General features: G+C 49.3%; 1 protein-coding gene across 4 annotated transcripts in view; it reads left to right on the top strand.

The window, feature by feature from the left end:
* Window positions 1-1,722: 1,722 nt before the first annotated feature.
* INSR (insulin receptor) overlaps window positions 1,723-16,186 on the top strand; it is a 116,874-nt gene continuing 102,410 nt past the window's right edge. For 2 of the 4 annotated variants that reach the window (XM_016163087.2, XM_016163086.2), the window contains exons 1-2: window positions 1,723-2,230; window positions 15,466-16,017. In XM_016163087.2, coding sequence (XP_016018573.2) covers window positions 2,131-2,230; window positions 15,466-16,017 — 652 coding nt within the window. In that variant the 5' untranslated portion in view covers window positions 1,723-2,130. The remainder of the gene's footprint in view (window positions 2,231-15,465; window positions 16,018-16,186) is intronic. The other 2 variants (XM_016163089.2, XM_016163088.2) reach the window with 1 other exon arrangement.

Below are 16,186 nucleotides of genomic sequence, written 5' to 3'. Positions count from 1 at the left end.
ATAAAGGTGACAGGAGCCCTTAACATGGTGTATTCATAGTCCGCCCCTTCCCGTCCTGCCCACGAGTTCAGCTATTATGCTCCAGCTCCAGTGCCTGATTCAGTTGCAAGAACACCTGTCTTTCCTCCTCCGGGCCTTTGCATGTGCTGGGCCCTGTCTCTGGAATGCTTCCCTGATGTTTCCTTTGGCTGGTTACTCCTCATCTTCAGATTTCATCTCAAAATCACTTCCTGGGGCGTCCCTCCCACCCATTAAAACACATATGATTGTTTAATTAATAGCCCTCTTCCCCACTAGACTGTGAGTCTACAGGGAAACGATTGTTTATTTTGCTTATTGTAAATCCCATTACTTCTTTCATGTTGATTCTTTCATTCAACAAACATTTATTAAGCAACGGATATGTCAGGCACTGGGTATAAAATGGTGAACGAGATGGACAAGATTTCTGCCTTTGTGGTGAGGGGAGAAGATGTGCACACACACGCAAAACAAATAAGAATTTTAGGTAGGGATACAGGTGTGATATAAATAATAGGGAAGGGAACAAAGGATTGGGGGAGGGGGTGTGGTTAAGGAAGGGTCACTGGAGCAGAGAGATGGGGCCAGGCACAGGAGGGGCAGGCAGGGTAAACCGCCAAGGTAAAGGCCTGGAGGCAGGGCTAGGTTTGGTGCCTCAGAGCAACAATGGGCCCAGTTCCTCGCAAACTAAAGAGAGAAAAAAATTCATGCCTTGGGCCTAGAGCTGTGCTGATGCTTTCTCATGCTCTATTTCCCCTGTAACTCCCCAAATCTGACCTGCAGGCATTATCCCATTCACCATACAGAGAGAGTTAAGTCCCTGGTTCAAGGACAACCAGAAGTGAGGGATGGGAGAGCCAGATTCCAACTCGGTTCTGCTTTCCGGTACTTAAGGCGCCTTCCCCGGGTTCAGTAAGTGGGTTGACCATTGTTATGCCCTATTTGTGGATGACATTTGCTAGACATTTAGACAAGCATGAAGTTCTGGTCTGTGTATTGAAAATCGGGTGTTCACTTGCTCGGATCTCTAGTGCCTGCTGTGCACTTTGGCGAGGTTCTGCACATCCTCCCAGGTATCAACTCTCCAGCTTGAAACACAGGCAGCGCCTAGGGGCCGATGCTACCGAGCACAATGAGCGCCACGAGGCGCACTAGCACATGGCTGTCCTCAGGGGCCTGTGGCTGGGCGAGGGGCGCACGCGGGGCAGGACGTCTAGGGCACCAGGCGCTCTAGGACCAGACTCGCTGGCTAGACCAGGAGGAAGGCGAGGGGAGGGTAACAATTTAAGGGAGTTCCAAAAAAGCGAGTAACCAAGACAAATAATATTTTAATGCGATATTTTAAAAATAAATGCCCCAAAGTCCAAGAGGAACACAAGAGCAAAATATTAAAGATGGGATCGGTCACGCTGGGTCGGGCATCGGGGGCGCCCCCAGGCTCTGAGAAGGGGCGCTCAGCCTGGGCAGGAACCTGGGGCACCCTCGGTCCTAAAGCACAACCGGGGCCTGCAGCGCGGGGCCGGGGAGAGGGAGCCCGGCGGTCCGGCGGGCGGGGCGGGGAGGGGCGGCGCCTCGCTCTGTTCGGCCCCCATCTACCCCTCCCAGGCCTCTCTCCGGTGCCGAGTCCCTTCCGAGCTGCAATCCGCACCGACTTTTCCCGCGGTCCGCGCGGGGCCCAGCTGACGGGCCGCGTTGTTTACGGGCCGAGCAGCCCTTGCTCCCGCCGCCCGCCCGCCACCCGCCAGCCCAGGTGCCCACCCGCCCGTCCGCTCGTCCTTCAGTACGCGCGTCCGTTTGTCCGAGCGTCCGCAGATCGCGACCCAGAGCGCTCAGAGCGGAGAGCCGAGAGGTCTGGGGCGCAGCGCGCGGCTCCGGGCCCCGAGATCGCGGGTCGGAGCCGCGCCGCCGTGTTTGTAGCGGCGGAGGCCGCGCGCCCCTCCCGGGGCGGATTGGAGAGCCTCTCCCGGCCGGGGCCGCGGCCCGCGAGCTTCAGGCGTGGAAAAGGAGGACGTACGGACCCAGCACCTGCCAGGCAGCCACCTCGGAGCATGAGCCCCGCGGGCCGGCGCCGCGCGCTCTGATCCGTCGCGACCCGGTGCTCCCGCAGCCATGGGCGCTGCGGGCAGGCGGGGCTTGGCCGCGGCGCCGCTGCTGGTGGCCGTGGCCGCGCTGCTGGTGGGCGCTGCGGGCCATCTGTATCCCGGAGAGGGTGAGTCTGGGGTCCCGGAGTGGGCAGGGAGCAGCGCGGTGGGGAGCGGCCCCTCGTCAAAATGGAGCCCTACTGGGGACTCAGAACCCTCTTCGGTGGGGAGCGGGTGGCTGGAATCGTCGCTCCAGCCCCGCGGGGGGCGGGAAGCCGCTGACCTTGGCCTTTGCCCTCCTGGGCTCGCGGCTCCGCTCCTCGCGTGCTGGCCCCGGGCTGGAGGAACCTTCCCCTAGTGCCCGCCCCACGGCGGGCGCCTCCCTCGAATGCGCCTCGGACCTGGGCCGGGCCCCCTCGGAGCCCAACTCACTTCAGAGATGGACTCGCGTCCAGTCTGGGTTGCCTGAGTCTGGGTTGCCTGGGTCCGGGTGGCCTCGGAGAGCCCAGTTCCCGGGGCACACACAATTTGGAGCCAGAGTGGAGAGTGAAGGACTGGGGACAGGGGTTCCCTTGGGATTACTCCTGATGGGCGACACTGCCAGGGTGGGAAATTGTAACCCACCTCCTCCTATTCCTGAGATCTAGGCCCGAGGCCACCTGGGACGTCAGGTCCATGTTTATTACACTTTGGCTTAGGTTTCCAGATGCCCAGAGGCAAACTAGCGCCGTGGCAACAGCACGCACTGTAGTAGCAGAAGCGGTGGCAATTTTCATCATGATTATTATAAGTAGCATCACTGAATGCCACTGGGCTGGTCCATCTTACCTCTCTGGACAACGGAGGCAGATACTGTTGCTCACCCATTTTATAGAAGAGTAAACAGGCTCAGGGAGGAGACATAACTCACCCCAGATTCACGGCCAGAGGGAGGAATCCAAGCTCTTTGTGTACTGCTGGGTGTCCCACTTGTCCCTGATAACCTCCCCCTACAGCTCAGCTCTTCATAAAGGGGACCTTACCTGTCGGCCCCAGGAGGTCTGTAACCTTTTTGGTGACCTTCTCCTACTCCCTAGTCCCATAGGCCCCTCTCCTGGGCATTCCAGTGCTGGCAGCAGACAAAGGCAGACCCCAACCCAGGATCTTCCGCAGTGCTTGATAGCAGGCCTTTCTGGTCATGGGACAAGGACGGAAAGATCACCTCAGAGAATATAGCTGGGGTGTTTCGCTGTGGTGTCTGAGGCCCTGCTTTAAAAACATCTGTTGGGATTTCTCCATAAAAGGAAATCTGTCATGATGAGGAAGGGGTCGGGAGGGAAGGAACAGAAGCTCCTGAGTTCCCTGATGGTGAGTGAGGCATGTGAGAAAGCACACACGGGCTCTGGAGTTGACAGACTGGGCTTGCTGAGCACCTCTGCCAAGTATACAATGTCTTGAACCCCCTGAAGCCCAGTATACGGTAGGCACTCAATGAAGGGTGGCGGTTGGTTTGCTCTCTCTCTAAGAAAATCCAAGAGGTGTTGTTAGACCTACGTCGGGCTTCACATTTGTGTGTGTGCTCATGTGGTTATGTGTGGTTCCCTGCTCCTCTGTTCCTTGCAGCTTTGGTAATTAATTAATTGTGGATTTGTGCCTGGGCTTCCAGGGTCAGTAGATGTCTCTACCACTTCTTTACATGTTTCCAGTTTCCACAGCGACGGAAATTTATGATCCTTTCATTCACTGCTACATTTCCAGAACCAAGAACAGGGCCCAGGGAGTAGTAGGTGTTTGGTAAATATTTGTTCCTGATTCAGATACTGTCCTTTATGTTTTCACTTTATTCTCCAGACTATATCTAACTAACAGTCATGGCAAACATGTGGCAGGCGCTGTTCAGCGTGCTTTGCATGTATAATCTGAGCTAATTCTTCCCACAACCCTATGAGGTAGGGTTTATTATCCTTTTTCCACAGGTGAGGAAGTTGACTAGGTTACAGAGCCAGCAGGTGGCAGAGCTGGGGTTAGAACCCCAGCTAGTCTGGCTGCAGAGCGCTGGTTTCCTACTAAACAGTTCTTTAGGGTCTGGGCCTCCCCACCTCAGCCCTGCGGAATGGTTAACAAAATCCTATGAAATAAGATTGAGTACCCCTCAGAGGTTTGGGGAGGGGGGAGAAACTTTAGAGACCATTAATTTCTAATGTCAACCAGTGCCACATTCTGGCTGGGGTGCGGCTGGAGGGAAAGCAAAACATTTTTTTAAGGAGTGAGGGACTCTCTCAGAGATGCCGGCTCACTTCATTCTCCCCTGGAGTCACGTCGCTTTGCTGAGCTAAGGGATGGCTTCTGTTTCCACTTCTTGGTTGGCTGGCTGTGGCCAGAGATTACCTGTGGGCTTTGCAAAATCAGAGGACGAAGGTAATGCGGGATAAATTGAAATAACAACCCACAGAGCTTTGAGGGCGTGTCTAGTGAGTTGGCTAATTGAGGTGGAAGACACTTCTAATCACCCTCATTTTTCAAGATATCAGGAGGCGTTTCTCTGTGTCTTCTCTTGTGCGCTCTGGGACCCTAGGAGTAGAATGTCCACCTGCTGAGTCACCTCCCTGGGTATTCCTAACCTTTGCCCCTTGTTCCTGCCCCACTGACTCATAGAGTCATTGGGGTGAGCACCCTTGGTGGCCCCACCTCACCCACTATATCGTTAACTCTCATTCTTATTTGCTTAGCGTGTACCTCTTGATCTCAGTGATTTTTACATTTGGGCTTGGACAGTCTTGGTTGTGGGGGGCTGTCCTGTGTGCTGTAGGTTGTTGAGCAGCATCCCCGGTTTCTGTCCACCAGTAGTACCTCCCTTCTCCAAGTCAATGCAACCAACAACGTCTTCAGACATTGCCAACTGTACCCAAGTGAGAGCCACTGCAGTTGGGGAGATAAAACTTTTTCATTGTTTAGTATAGTTACTCACCGGGGTTCTCTGCTCACTTTTCTCTGATTGTTCAGGGATCGCCATCTGCCCAGGAGCCTTGCTCTTTCCAGCCGACACATACTCGGTACTCCTTTGAACCCATCACCCACACCGTCCACCTCCAGCCTTCCCCCGCCAAGCCTCTGCCGGCCCGGCAGGCCCTCACTGCAGTCGCTCTTTAACCTTTCACCCACTGCTTGCCCGTGGCATTTGGCTTGTGTCTCCATCGCTTTGCTGATGGCTCTAGAGATGGTAATTCTTTACCTCCAAACTGCGTTTTCTACAGCCTCACCCCACTGGCCTCTCTGGGTTCACCACTGCCTACGCCCTCCAGCTGTAAGGCACTGTCTTCTGGTGAGTTTTCATGGGGACCCATGTCCTCTCTCCCCTTCCTCTGTTCCATCCCTGACCTAAGATGTTAACTCTTCATAGAGGGCCAATACCTGCTGTAACCCTCTCTCAGCCCACTTTTTTATTTACGTAGAGTCCAACTCCATCTAGAACTGGAGCCAGCAAACTACACCCAGGAGCCAAATCCTGCCCACCCATGCTTGTTTTTGTAAATAAAGTTTTATTGGCATATAGCCACACTCATTTATGTATCATCTATGGCTGCTTTTGTTCTCTAATGGCAGAGGATATTGCAATTGCGTGGCCCGCAAAAAATATTTACACTTTGGCCCTTTACAGAGAAAGTCTGCTGACTCCTGGTTTAGAACAGTCCCCTCGAAGATCAGGACTAAGAGCTCGTGTGGTCTCTGGTACAACTTGAATGAATTGAGTTAAATGAACAGTCGAGGGATGCTGTGTTTTTCCCTTTACAAAGCAAGTAATATTAAAGATATTTATACATTTGCTGTGCTGAATATATGAGTTCCGATGATGAGAAAATAACAGTGACATTTCCCTGTTAGCTCTGTGTGTGTGTGTGCGCGTGCGTGCATGTGTGTGTGTGATAAGGATTTATCTGTTTCGGTAGTCATCTTGGTGTTGAACAAGGCTTCGGTGTCATCGGTCCTGTTTCTAGACCCCACAAGGAAGTGGCGTCTGCCATGGGATTTTCTCTCAAGAGCCCTTGTGTTCCTTTCTATTGAGACTATGTCAGAGGTGGCTTGGTTTATGTTTTGCAGTCGGGCTATACTTATGGTCTTTAAACCAGAATAATAACAAGTAATGCATTCTTATTGAAAAAAAAAATCAGAAAACTACAGAGAGGAAAAACAAAAGTTGTTTGGCATGTATCTCAAAAAATTTTTTAAATTATCATCCAGTAAAATTGACTTTTTTTTTTTTGGTGCACAGTTTTTAAATTTTTGCACATGTATAGAGCTGTGTGGCGGTCCCTGTAATCAGCATGAAGACCAGCCCCTTCCATCTCCGCCCAGACCCCCTCGGGCCACCCTTTTATCTTTACAACCTCTCCACACCTCACCCTTGGCAGCGCCAATCTGTTCTTCATCCCCATAGTTTTTTCCGGACTTTAAAAGATATCTTTATAAATGGATTAATATTCCTGAAATTGAACATTTTAATTTAAGTACTTCTAAGATCCTCATTATTCCTGGATTCCATATTTGTGAATTCGCCTTTTTGCTAGAATTTATTTGTAACTCCAAAGTCAATATTCAGAGCACTTTTGCGGTCACTCCTGGACACACGCAGGGCAGTGAGAAATTCGAATCACCTGGCTTCAGCGTTCCAGCTGGGATCAACTGCGGGCTGTGCCCTGCCCTCCTGATTCAGCCCTCCTAATGTGGACTCACACAGTCCTCGAGAGTTAAAACAAGTGCCCTTTTTGTGATATATCGAATGCCATGTTTTTCGCATTTTGGAGATTTTTGTTGGTGATTTTGTCGTTTTAAAATGGCCCCGACGTGTAGTTCTGAAGTGTTGTCTAGAGTTGCTAAGATAAGAAGCCGATGTGCTTATGGAGAAAATAAGGGTGTTGGACAAGCTTTGCTCAGGTGAGCTATGATGCTTAGTGTTGTCTGCCGAGTTCAAAGTGAACGAATCAATCACGTATGTTAAATAAGGTGTTTCGAGGAGGGTCTCCCCTCGTCCTCTGGACCCTGGTGTTGGGGGCGTGCCCCAGCAGCTTCCGGAATTTTAGAGATGGACTTTGTTTCCAGCAGAGCAAGCTTTGCTGTTCTGTGTGCCGAATGCCGGCCGAGTATGAGTTCCAGTTGGAGCGTGAGGCGGACTTGTGAGGATTAAAATGTGATTTCAAGTCTGGGTGTTTTCTTCCTGTTCCATAAGGGTACGGTGTCACATCAGGATTATACAGTCGCCTGTGTTTTGTGTTCAGGAATGGCAGCCCGTCCCCAGGCGATGTTCGCTTCTCTCCCATGCCTTCGTGGAGAATATAGGTACTTTACGAAAACTGCGTTGGTTAACAGTGTGGAAAAGGTAGTGGGTTGGACACAGAGGGATAAAGACAGTGGCGCCCCACCTGTTTTCCGACACCTGTCACCTGTCAGTGATTCCTTGCTGCTAATCTGTTTTCAAAGATGCGCCCTGTTCCCTTGCAGAAGGTCAGGAATGGGGTGGGTTCCGGGACGCCCCTTCCTACTCACACCCAGTTGCGTTGTATCGGAGCCTCCTGCTCCGGACTGCTCCTGGTTTTCTTGCCTGCGTCTCCTTTGGTGCTCCCCATCCCTGTGTCTGTAAGTGAGGAGACAGGACTGGCGAGATGGCATGGTAGGCCCTCACGATCCTGTGGTTTGACCTGTGACATCCTTAGCATCACAAACAAGGATTGACTGGAGGAGTTGGCCTAGATGTCCCGCAGCTTTCAGACAGGTTTATAGAAGGTGCTGGTGTCAGGGTGGCTGTGGGTCTTTGGCCCCCTCTCAAGTTCCCTGTCCTTAACTATTGTGCCCCCCCCAACCCACCCCCCATCCTTTCCTCCTCCCGGTTGCCCTATTTCCTCCTGGTTTTCTCACCTGTTGTCACCACATCTCCCACTGTCTGCTGCTTTCCCCAAGCCCCAGGCCCAACACCTACTGGACCCCCGTCCATGAACACCCCAAAGCCCCGGTGCACTCGGTGCGCCGCAGACTGAGCCCGCTGTCCTCATCACCCTGAACTGTCTCAGCCTCTCCAGGTTCATTAACGACGCCCTTGTTTCGCCCTCTTCTTCTTCTCCTCCCTGTGGATCAAGTTCAGTGGATGCTAACTCCCCAGTTCCTCGGGGTCTCAAGCCTCCTCTAGTACTCAGCCCTGAGACAGCCCCTCAGGCCATGCCGTGTGTAGCGGGGTTCAGCGTGCTCGTTCAGTTCCTCTCTGCTGCTGGAGCCATTTTTCTACTTCTTCCTTGGGTCCTTCCACAGCTGCCAGCTAAGTCCCTTCCCTGGGCATCTGAGCTTGGCCGCTGGGCTGTGTGCAGTGTAACTTCTGGGAGCTCGCGGCTGTAGTTCCTTGGTTAACAGTGCTCTGCATGCCTCTGCATTTTTGAATGAGTTTCCTGTGCCCCAAACATCCATTTCTCCCTTTTTTTGTCCATGGCCACCTGCTTCTTTCCCACAGAAGCTGTCCAGAGGCCTCCTTCCCTCCCTCCCTGGTTCACCACCCATTCTTTCTCTTTCCCTTTCAGCAAAGACTGGGAATACCCCTCTGGGTGCCCGTAAACACAGGTCTGCCTAGTGGAGGTGTTCTAGGGCCCTGGTGGTCCCGCTGCCACTCATTTCCTCTCCCCAGAGACAGTGTTGCAATTTTTTTTTTTGGGGTGCATGTTTACCGTTCTAGAGACTAGTGTTTGCATATATAAGCTAATACGTATCTTTATTTCTATATAAGTAATAGCATATCACATAGAGGGATCATCTTATTCTTTACTGGTAAAATCACATCCTGGAGATCTTTCCTATCACTTGTAAGGAGCATCCTTGCTCTTTTTCACAGCTGTGTAGTACTCCATCCCATCCCATTGGCAGACTACAGCTTGTGGGCCAGATGTAACGTGCTACTTGCTTTTGTACAGCCCCTTAGCTGAGAATGGTGTTCACATTTTTAAATGATTTAACAAAAACTCCAACTATGATTTCAAGACACATGAAAATTATGTGAAATTTGAATTTCAGTTTCTCTAAATAAAGTTTTACTAGAGTATAACCATGCCATGTGTTGTCATGGTTTTAGTGCTACAAAGACAGAATTGAGTAGTTTGTTAACAAAACCAAAAATATTTCCTTTCTGGCCCTTCGTAGGAAAAGTTTGCTGACCCTTGCCTTCTGCCATTGGTTCTGGGACCTGAGCATGCATCAAGATCATCTGGAGGGCATGGTAAAATGCAGATTCTGGGGCTCCCTGAGTTTCTGATCCAGGAGGTCTGTGGTAGGGCCTGAGAATTTGCATATGTAACAGGTTTTCAGGTAATGCTAATGCTGCTTTGAGAACCACTTTGAGACCACTTTGAGAACCACTGTATCACATGGGTGGAGCATCATTGATTTAACTAGTCCTCTTTTAATGGACGGCTATGTTGTTTCAGGTCTTGCACCATGTGGACCGTGCTGGGTCGAATGACGTGGCACCAAGCTCATAGTTCATGTGTGAGCCTATTGCAGCGGATTTCCAGAACAGGGGTCTCTGGGTGCCGCAAGCCTTTGGCCTCATCTGGCGTGACAGTTGCCGTGCTCAGCGTGCCCGGCAAACATTTGTTGAATAAATAATAGAGTGATTTCCCCACAGCTGACTTGTGGTTCTAGAACCTGCGTTAGAAGCCGAGTCTTCTCCCAGAGCTGCCACCTATGGCGCGTCTTCCATTTTTCCTTCTTAGCAGAAGTGAATTTTAAGAGCCTGTCTTTGGAGCAGGCAGAGAATCGTAAGGGTATCTGATGCAGTGGTGTGCCCAAGTTCTAACTTCTGAAGGTACTAAATCTGGGAACTGGTTCTGTATAGCTCAGAGTGGAGAGCGAACATGTGTACATACTCCTCATTGCTTTTATCCTGCGATTATTATTGTTTACAGGTGATGAAATCGAGGCACCCAGTGATTGAGGATGTGACTGAGAATCACACAGCTGGCAGGTGCCAACTCCGGGGTGGGAAGCCAGATCTGTTGGGTCTCTCGTGTGCCCGGAAACTGGCAGGGGTGGTGGCCTGACTCCTGAGCCCAAGGCTTGGGGATGTGGGACCCCAGGATTTTGGGAGGAGCATTGTTAAGATGGAAAAGACGCACAGAGGAATGGGCAGCCCCAGAATAGGTCACCGGGTAGTGTTTTAAGAATGCTGTTTCTTAGGAAGGAGTACATTTGTGACTGAAAGCAGAAAGTAGAAAACTTAGCATGGTAAAGGGTTTTCAGAATCTTCCAGATACTTTCCCTGCTCCCCAACACTTCTCTGCTGCTTTTATAGTGGAGAGAAAACCAGTGGAGAGGGAGTGCTTTCCAAGACGGCCGTCATGTCAATCTTGTCTTCTGAAAACTCCCAGGTACCTCTGGCAGAGAGGGAGATCTAAACCAGCACTGTGCACCAGAACATTCTGCTGGACGGAGATGCTCCATGTCCATGCCGTCCAGCACGGTGGCCACTGTCCTCACGGGGGCTCCTGAAATGGGGCCTGCATGACTGAATTTTTACTTTTATTTTAGTTCATTTAAACGCAGATGGAAAGTTTTATTTCACTTTAGTTCATTCAAATGTAAAAATCATTGCTTGATTCTGTTATTGGAAAACTTTTGTATGTTTGGAACAATTTGGGAATGTTTGCAATGATTCATTTTATGAAATCTACCTATATAGATTGAGCGATTATGATTTAATTAAGCATCTGAGTTGAGGCAGGCTGCATGTGTAAAACAATGGTGTATCAGAGGCATAGTGTAAAAAATCCTGTAGAGTACCTCATTAGTAATTTTTTAGTATTGCTTATATGTCGAAGTGAAGTTTTTGGATATACTGGAGTAAGTAAAATATATTGAATTTTATCTGCTTCTTTTTACCTCTCTAGAGAAAGTTTAAAATGCCATATGTGGCTCACATTGTATTTCTATTGGATAGTGCTATTCTAGACCCTGCATGCCCTGGTTGGCCAGAGGGGCGAGCTATAGTTCGTCATCACCCTTGATCTTTAAACGAAGTACGTACAACTGAATAATTCTTACTGCACTGTTCGTGCAGGTTTCAGTCCTGGCATCACCTTCCCTGGGAAGCCTTCTGTGATCACCCCAGTGGCTTGTTTCTGTGAGCTTTTCTAGCCCCTGAAGCTCTCTTTGATGGCATCTTCTTCGTTTATATTTTAAGTTGATTCGGACAGTCAGTGGTGTCTACTCGCCTGTGAGATCTAGGGCAGCACCTGCTCTATCCCCTCCAGGACTTCCAGTACCTGGAACAATGTCTGGCACGGAACAGCAGATATTTGCTGAAGGAGTGAAGGAAGGAGATTCTCTGTAATGAGCTTTCTCCAGGTTGTCACTGTGTGACAGCTAGTCCATTGTTTCCCTAAGTCCCAGTCACCTGCTTCTTCATTACACATATATTTGAAAAAACAAAGATGGTAAAACTGTAACATAGCAGTTAGAGCACAGACTTTGTATTTAATTGCAGGCTTTCGATCCTAGCCACTGCCGAGACAGCCTGTGTGAGTCTTGGTTTGCTCATCACGAAATTGGGTCTAAAAAAGGCGCCTCTTCTGGAGATAATTTTTTAGAATTCGGCGGAGAACGTGTGCTCCAGAGTGTGGACCAAATACTTTATGCAGTAGGTGCTTAGAAAATATTAGCCGTCACAGGGTCCCCCTCCTCCTCCTGCTTCTCATTGTCCTTCGCTACCTGTGTGTAGAGTGGCGATTAGCCAGGTGCCACTTATTAAGAATTTAAAGCACCCGTTGGTTCCACCTAGGGGCATTAAAAACCAGCAGAAGGCCCAACACCTATTTCTGGCACCATTTCCAGCATCCCCTGGGTAATTTCTGTCCCAACACTAAATTGCTGTATTGTCTTGGACTAATAGGGACACATATGGCTTTAATGAGTTACAGTCATTGGAGAGTAAAAAAAAAAAAGGCAATTCTTTATTGTCCCCTGTAATTATAGTCATTTAATCTCTTTTTGTAACAACTTTATTGAACTATAATTCAATAGCATACAATTCACCCGTTTAAAGTTTACAATTCAGTGGTTCTAAGTACATTCACAGGGTTGTGCAGCCATTACTACAGTTGGTTTTAGAACGTTTTCATCTCTTCCTGAAGAAATCCCGCCCTCCAGCTGTCACCTCTGCCTCCCTCCCCCAGCCCCTCGAAACCACTAATCTACTTTTTGTCTTTATAGATTTGCCCATTCTGGGCATTCCATGTAAATGGAATCATGTCCCGTGATGGTTTTTCATGAGTGGATTCTTTCACCGAGCATCATGTTGCAGGGTTCGTCCACACCGTAGCATGCGTCAGTGCTTCCTTCCTCGTTATGGCTAAATAATGTTCCTCTGTGTGGATGGACCACATTGTGTTTATTCATTCATCTGTTCCTGGACATTTGGATCATTTCCACTTCTTGGCTATTATAAGTAATACTGCAGTGGACATTTCTCTATGCGTTTCTGCGTGGATGTGTGTTTTCATTTTTCTTTGGTGCATACCTAGGAGTGGAATTGCTGAGCCATGTGGTAACTATTTGTTTAACTTTTTGTGGAACTGCCAGACTTTCCCACAGCAGCCACACCATTTTGCATTCCCACCCATAATTTCTCTACATTCTTGTCAACACTTATTACTGTCTGATTTTAGCCACCCTAGTGGGGGCGAAGCAGTACCTCATTGTAGTTTGCATTTGCGTTTCCCTGATGTCTAACAGCTGGTTAATCTTTGAATGCATGCTCATGTCTGATTTTGGGCCTGCCACAAAATCAGAAGAAGAAGATGGTGGGCAGGTGTCCTTTGCATCTGTATCAGTTTCGTGTGTGTGTGTGTGAGAGAGAGAGAGAGAGAGAGAGAGAGAGAGAGAGAGAGAGAGAGAGAGACACTCACACACACGCACACAGAGACAGACAAAGACAGACAGACAGACACAGAGGGGAGGAGTGAGAGGGAGGGAGGGAAAGAGAGAGAAATAAGAGTGTGAGCTCAGGCTTTAGAAGCCCAGATCTGTGGCTGAATTTAAGCCGTATGTTGCCAAATAAAAGACGTGACACCTAGTTAAACTTGAATTTCATAGAAACCATGAATAATTTAAAAGATAAGTATATCCCAAACATTGCATGGGATATATTTATCCTAAAAAAGTACTTCTTGCTTATCTGGAATTCTGATTCTTATTTGCCAGATCTGGCAACCCTGCCTGCTACTGGTGGGCTGTGTGCCCTTGGGTGACTGGCTCTGTCTCTCTGAGGTCCAGGTTTCTCATCTGTGGGGTGGGGATGGGGCTCGTTCAGAGGCATCAATGGCTTAGTGCCTGTAGAGACCTCTGTGTGTGGATGCTGCCGATGTGACTGTAGCTGGGAGCTTCGGACTGGGCTTGGGTGGCACTAGTGTATGAGGCTGGAACTGGTGTCTACAGCCTCTCTGAGCTGCCTCCCAGCTTCCGAGTGAGTGAGTGTGTATGTGTTTTCTCTTGATTTAGTCTAATCTGTATGGAATGTGACCCAGGAACATTGATGCTTTTTTTTTTTTTTTTTTTTCCCTAATTAGTGCTTGTTTTGCAAGTCATTCTCAGGGTGCATTTTTAAGAGGATTTACTACTATTCTCTAGAACAATCTGTTTGCCTCAAAGATATTGGGGGAAAGTTTAATGTCTTGGTATAGCATAAGTAGTGGTTGTGTCTAGGTGTTGTGGTCTGTGGGTTGTGTGTGTATGTTAGTGTGTGTGTGTAGGCAAGGAGAAGCTGTTTGATAAGTTTGATTCTGATGAATGTTGAGAATAAGGGGCACAAGAAAAGGAGAAAGATTCAAATAGGTATATGGAGGAAAGGAAATCAGAGAAGGCTGCCAGGAGGAGATGGCATTTGAACTGGCTCTTGAAGGATAATGGGCTGGATTGAGAAATAGGGAGCTAAGGTATATATAAAGGGCTTTGATAGCAAAGAGGAGAAGGGCTCCCCTGTACAATACAGTAGCCACTAGCCTCATGTATCTATTTGCATTTAAATTAACTAAAGCGAGGTTAAATATTCAGTTCCTCAGTCTTTTTAGCCACATTGAGAGTCACAAATGGCTGGTGGCTTCCAGAGTGAGTAGTGAAGATATAGAACATTTCCATTATTGCAGAAAGTTATGTTGGACAGCATTGGACGAGGGCAAGGTGGCCAAACTACACCTGGAGGGCAGCACTCTGGCCTGCTCCCTATTTTTGTAAATAAAGTTTTATTGGAATGCAGCCACATCTGCTCATTCACATATTGTCCCTGGATGCTTTCGAGCTGTAATGGCAGAGTGGAGTAGTCTTACCGCAGACCGTCTGACCACAAAGCTGAAAATATCTGAGCCTTTATAGAAAATGTTTGCCCACACTTGGTATAAGGGAATGAAGGCACAGAGCCTAGAGATGACTGTGATATGTTTGGGAGAAATAAACAACAAAAGAGCTGACATTAATGAACACCTACTATGTGCTCGCAGGCCTGTCCTGCGTTATTATACTCAGGAGAGGACACAGTGCATTGGAGATGTGTGAGTGGTGGCCAGACCTGTCTAGTGTGGTGCGGGGCGGGGTGGGGGAGGTGGTGAACCTTGAGGGCAGTGAGAGGAAAGTGCAGGTTACAGGGAGCCACGGCAGGCATCTGAGCCCGGGAGGGACCACTTGCAGGAGAATGGGCACACTGGATGTTTGTGAAGGAGCGATCAGGCTCCCTGGGAGGCCTTTGCCACGCCCAGGTAAAAGGTAAGGAGGCCTTGTTTGCCTGCCTGGAAAGGAGGCAAGTTGAGAAGGAGAGTCAGTGAGGTGCGAAAATTGACAAACAGATTCAGCCTTCCTTGCCCACATTGCTGATGTGGGCACCTTGATCCCCATAAATCCATTTCCTGAAGCTCTTCAGTGTTGACTCAGTGGGAAGGGCTTGGCTCTCCTGTCCCCTTCTGCACCTGTCACACTATTCGATCCCCTGTAATCCTAGTGTCTTTCATTACGTCACTTTCCGTGCAATGATGGTAAGATTTCTAACAGGTACTGCCAAAGGAGTTATTTTCCTTGCCTTTTGAAAATGATTACTTAGGCACAGATGCTTTACAGGAAAAGCCACTCACCAGGGTCGGCTATGGAATTTGCCAGTCTAAGTACAGAATGAAAATGTGGGGCCCCTTGCTCAGAAATAATTAAGGATTTCAAGATGGATGGAAGCGCATTCAGGCAAGGGCAGGGCCCTTGTGAGCAGGTTTGAGACTCAGGTCTTGTGCCCACGAACCTGGCCCTGCCGCTGGTTCTCATCACCCATCCGTGGCATGTTTGCTCACCTGCCACGCTCTCTGTCTCTTTTCACTTCTAGTGTGTCCCAGCATGGATATCCGGAACAACCTCACGAGGCTGCACGAGCTGGCCAACTGCTCAGTCATCGAAGGACATTTGCAGATACTGTTGATGTTCAAAACGAGGCCTGAGGACTTCCGAGACCTCAGTTTCCCCAAACTCATCATGATCACTGATTACTTGCTGCTGTTCCGGGTCTACGGGCTGGAGAGCCTGAAGGACCTGTTCCCCAACCTCACGGTCATCCGGGGCTCCCGTCTCTTCTTCAACTATGCGCTGGTCATCTTTGAGATGGTTCACCTGAAGGAGCTTGGCCTCTACAGCCTGATGAACATCACCCGGGGCTCTGTCCGTATTGAGAAGAACAATGAGCTCTGTTACCTGGCCACCATCGACTGGTCACGCATCCTGGATTCGGTGGAGGATAATTACATTGTGCTGAACAAAGACGACAACGAGGAGTGTGGGGACATCTGTCCAGGCACTGCAAAGGGCAAAACCAACTGCCCTGCCACCGTCATCAACGGGCAGTTTGTGGAGCGGTGTTGGACTCATAGCCATTGCCAGAAAGGTATGTGGCGTGTGCGGGGTTCTAAGCTGTCTCTCGTGTCTTGTTCGTTAGAGAAGCCAGAGGAATTCCCAAGACCAGGAGATGGCAAACCTTTTCTGCAAACACTCAGATATTAAATCCTTTAGATTTTGCAGGCTGTACAGTGTCTGTCACAACTACTCAGTGTTGC

The sequence above is a fragment of the Rousettus aegyptiacus genome, unplaced genomic scaffold (assembly GCF_014176215.1).
Source record: "Rousettus aegyptiacus isolate mRouAeg1 unplaced genomic scaffold, mRouAeg1.p scaffold_m13_p_16, whole genome shotgun sequence".
NCBI classification, from domain to species: Eukaryota; Metazoa; Chordata; class Mammalia; order Chiroptera; family Pteropodidae; genus Rousettus; species Rousettus aegyptiacus.
This window is presented reverse-complemented; position numbering and strand designations above follow the sequence as displayed.